At 62.3% G+C, this 4,553-nt stretch overlaps 1 protein-coding gene across 1 annotated transcript in view; it reads right to left on the reverse strand.

Moving 5' to 3' along the window:
- LOC104124574 (transmembrane serine protease 4) overlaps window positions 1–3,998 on the reverse strand; it is a 9,236-nt gene extending 5,238 nt beyond the window's left edge. Inside the window, exons 1-3 of the mRNA XM_035892480.1 lie at window positions 3,990–3,998; window positions 211–241; window positions 25–138 (exon numbers count right to left, since the gene is read on the reverse strand). Of these exons, the coding sequence (XP_035748373.1) occupies window positions 25–138; window positions 211–241; window positions 3,990–3,998 (154 nt within the window). The remainder of the gene's footprint in view (window positions 1–24; window positions 139–210; window positions 242–3,989) is intronic.
- Window positions 3,999–4,553: the final 555 nt, after the last annotated feature.

The raw sequence follows: 4,553 nt of genomic DNA on the forward strand, positions 1-4,553 counted from the left end.
AGGAGAGGAGAAGAGGAGCCGTACCCAGGAACCCAACCGTAGCCAGACAGGTGAGGCTGAGCACCGCCGCCAGCACGGGCATGCCGATGCGCATGAAGGGCCCCAGTGATGCGGAGGCTTTGCGTTTTGTGCTGGGACCTGCAACAGAGAGGAGCGTGGCCCCACGTCGCCAGGGTCGGCGGGCAGCACCCGCGCCCCCGGGGGTATTACCTCTGCCATTCAGCCGCTCGGAGGCTAAATCCTGCAAACCAGAGGGGAAAACGAATCACCGAGCTGAAACCTCAGCCGAGACGCAGCCGGCAGGGGCAAGGGTCTGTAGTGGTGTGGCTAGCTGGCCCCGTGGCGATTCCCGTGCCAAGCACACGGCTAGCGTGACCAGCCCCCCCCGGGGAGGGCAGCCCAGAGAAAGCGGAGGGTGGGCTGAGCCCGGGCCGGCGCAGAGGCTGCTGTGTCTCTGTTTTGCTGGAGCCCCCCTGGGAGGATTAGCAGGGAAACTGCCCCAACCTGCAGCTGAGGTTGCTTTAGAGCTGCTGGGGGTGGAGGTGGCAGCCGGGGGGTCCTGGTGTGACAACACTTGGCTCTGCTGCCACCTGGGATCACCGAAGGTGGTGTTCCCGTGGTCACCGCCTGTGCAATTCCGGTAAGTGGCTCCTAACGTTCTAGAGGTACGGTGTTTAATGCACCAGAGGCTTAGGAAGTTATTGGCGTTATGAAAGAGGTGCTTTCCGATGTGCCAAGAAACCCTGAGTCAAAATACACATGCCCGCGGGGCTGTGCCACCCAGGCATGTCACGACAGGGCCTCTATTCTTCGGCTGGCCCAGCGTGGGGTCAGAAACCAAATGGCACGGCCCGAGACCTCCCCGACAGGCTGCTAGAGGAGAAACCAGCCCTGCCCATGGGAGCAAGCGCTCTCAGGGCGGGGAGGGAGGGCTGTGCCGCTGCTAGGGCACGCAGTAAACACAGCCCCGGCAGCAGCCAGCGCCGGGGCGAGCGGATCCCACGCGATCTCTTCAAAAGCATTTTCCTGTAACAGCTTCTCGTACGAGAGATGCCCAGCAGCAGCTAGAAGGGTCCCATGGGCTGCAGCCCCCCAGCCGCTGCCCCCGTCCTCAGCGGGCGGGCGGGTGCCAGGCAGAGCTCGGAGCCCCGTCGCGGGGGTTTCGGGCGGCCGCTGTACGTTTCCGTTGCCCTGTTTTGCAGCCACGCTTGTGCCATGATGCTGAGCCGCTTCCTGGCAGCCTGCGGTTTGAAAGTGTGCTCCTGCCCTGCTGAGGCTGTGGAAAGCAGCAGCACGCTTGCTTTTTCCTTGAATGCCCTTCCAGCCCCGAGCAAGCCTTTTTCCTTTGCTGTTGCTTCCGGACTGGACCACAACAGATAAGACGAGCTTTTTTGCAGGGTCTGTACCCAGCATGAACAGAGGTAAGGAAGATTAAAAACGCTGCAAGAAACCCACAGATCCAGGAGCACGATTGAGGAGGGTTTGGGGTTCCGAAGCCTTTGCTCCTGTGGCTGCTGAGCTTCGGGAGCAGCACGCTTCTTCCTGGGCAGCAGAGGGCTGGAGGTGGCTGCGTTTGTTGTCTCACGTGAGAGCAGAGGCCCCTGTGCAACCTTGGGGCTCGGAGGTTGGGGCTGGGGAGAGCAGCGGTGCCACGAGAGCACGGATGCTGTAAGGTGTAAAGGGGCCGTGCTCCAGCCGGAGGCAGGTAGGAGGGGGCGGGGGAGCCCTCCCTCTCCGGGTCGCTGTGTTTGGGCATGTTTAGCCATGCACAAAGGCTCTACCGGCAGGATTTCACAGGCCAGTGCCAAGCGATTATTTGTGGGTTAACACACAAAGACAGCTTGGATTGAATGTGCTGCTAGCCCAGCCGGCGCTGCCCCTCGCCCAGCCGGGAAGCGATGCCCAGCATAGCCCTGCTGCATGGCCTCAGCTGCCAGTTTCGGCTGCTCCCCAGCCCGGGAACAAGAATTGACCTGTGCAGGGGAGGACCAGATCCTGCCCGGTGCTGGTGGGGCTGTGGGCATGTGGCTGTGCCCCAGCATGCAGCCATCTGGCTCTTTTGAGGAAACACCAGGGGCCTTTCTCTGAACAGCCGGGCTCGTCTGGCACCGATGCGAGACGGGGCAAGTGGTGGCAAGCGCTCAGCTCCGAGATGGGCTCTGCTCAGCCCCTGGGGACTTCTGGCCCCTGTGAGGACACTGCAGTCCTACCAGGGGCTCTCAGCTCCTGGGGGCACAGACGACCTGGCAGCAGGGGCTCGGGGACCTGCTGGGAGCAGGAGGGCAGGGTGGGAAGGGGAGCGTGTCTCCTGGCCCTCCCACCTCGGCCGCCCTTCCCGAGCCGCTTATCTGCGGCGCCCCGTGCCTGCGGGAGCCCTGGGAGTTTTGTAATGCCAGCTCGGCTTGCTCCCGAATGCCACCTACATCCTCCGGCGCAGCCAGCCAGGGCACGTGGGGCCAGTCCTTCCTGATGCTGACCTCTTGTGTCACCGTGGGCCTGGACCAGGCATGACCCAGATAATGGGATCCTAACGGTTCCCTGTGGGAACGATCCCAGCGCCCCGGCCACGATGACGGCTCCAGGCTGCGCGGCACGGCCGGGGCTCTGCGGCTGCCCCCGCCTGCCCACAGGCTGCATTGTGTCTGGCATCGGGCTCCTTTCTGACCCCCTTGCGCAGATCCCACGCAGAGAAGGTAGTGCCCGTGGTTGGGTTTATTTTTGCATTTTCTTCCATCCCTGAACCTCCTCATTTCAAACAGGCTCACAGCTCGGAGCTGCCCCAGGGGCTGCCCGCTTGCTCTCGGAACCACGCTGCAAGCAAGCGCTGCACTGGTTAAATTCAAAGCAAGGCAGAGCTGTGCCAGCTCCTGCCTGGAGTGGAAGCACGTAATTTCCTGGAGAACTCAAAGCTGCCGTAACTAATTGGGCTTTCCTTGCTGTACATTAGTGTCGCTGTGGCCAGCCTGCACTCCGGCTGCGCAAATGCCAGCCCATGAACCGTGGGCTCGTGGTGAATTTCTGCACCCGTGCCATCTGCGCAGGCTTGGGCAGCTGGGGTGCAGTCAGACCCCTGCTGTTTGTCCCCCACGGCATGGGGCTGAGCGGCGCTGGGGTGCCCTGAGTAGCTGTGCCAGCAGCTCCCGAACGAGGGACAGCGGGGTGTTCCGATGCAAACCCAGCTTCCAAGGGGGCAGGTGCTCAGATCCGGGGCTAACTCCTTGGCTGCAGGGGATTTAACCCAGGGGGGTGCGGAGCCATTGCTGCCACGCAGGGAGGCGAGTTCCCCCTGGTTTTGGGTTTTTTTTTTAAAACTTTTTTTTTTTTTTTTAAAATCTGGTGTTACAGTGCCCACGAGCTGGGCCCTACGTGGCTGCCCTCCCTTAAGGAGGTCCTCCCTCCTAGGGAGGGACCGCATGCCAGGCTGGGGTTTGGTGGCTGTGGCTTTGCTTGCAAAAGGCGCTGCGAGAAGCTGAGCCGAGCGTGTCCCTTGCGCTGAGCAGAGGGACCACAGTCCCGCAGTGGGAGCCGTGCTGGGGAGCAGGGGTGCTGGGCTCTTGCCCAGGCCCTGCCAAAGAACCAGCCCCTTCTTGGGGGGGGAGGATAAGATGCTCCAGAAGGGCGCACTGCCCTTGGTGAGCAGGGCACACTGCCTTGCTTGTCTGCTTCCCAGTCTGGGAGAGGGCCAAGGCAAGGCACGGAGAAATGTGGGAGCGAGGGCTCGTGGGGATAGCCGAGTGCCGTACCCAACAGCCGTGGCGGGGGGTTGATACAGATGGGTGAAATCATTCCCTGGCTGGATGCTGCGGGGGGAATGGGGCCAGGGAGCAGCAGCTCCTCTGAGCCGCCTCATCCCTGGCAAAGCGCTCCTGGCAGACCCGGGCTGCGAGCGCGGCCAGCAGCGGGGCGTGCGGTGCTGGCTGCCGACCCTGGGGCTGGGGGTGACGTGTGGGGAGGGGGCAGAGAGGCAGGCAAAGCTGTCGGTAACTCACCATGTTCATCCAGCTCTGACGGGGTCTTGTGCCTGCAGAAACCCGGCAAGTATCCCCCAGTCTGGGCCACGGGGAGCCTGCGGGTGCCCCAGTGATGCCCAGGGAACCCAAGCAGGCGATGCTCCCGCCGCCCCCGTGCCTGTGCTGCTCTGCCCGCGCCGTATGAATACTGGGGCAGGACCGCCCAAGCGCTGCTTAAAACCCACATCAGGAGTTGTGAAACAGGAATTCTGATTTGTATTGTAATAGAACACCGGTCTATCAGCAGCACCCTCACCTGCCGTAATCTCCCCAGCATCTGCCACTGGGGGTGACTCACCCGCAGAGCTGCTGTCACACAACAGCTTATCGGGGCGAGCTGACTGACAGAGCAGGATTTTTCTTGCTCCTCTCCTGATGATAAGAGGAACCGCAGCCGTCCCCGCTCTTTGCCTGCCTCTTCCGTGTTGCACCGGGTTGTTTTTAAGCAGAGGTTTTAGTAGGCGGAGGAGGAACGGAGAAAAGTTTACACATGAGGTTAGCAAGCTCCTGCCTCTCGGGTCACTCGGGCTGCGTGTCCCTGCG

The sequence above is a fragment of the Egretta garzetta genome, unplaced genomic scaffold (assembly GCF_000687185.1).
Source record: "Egretta garzetta isolate BGI_Z169 unplaced genomic scaffold, ASM68718v1 scaffold134, whole genome shotgun sequence".
In the NCBI taxonomy this organism is placed as follows: Eukaryota; Metazoa; Chordata; class Aves; order Pelecaniformes; family Ardeidae; genus Egretta; species Egretta garzetta.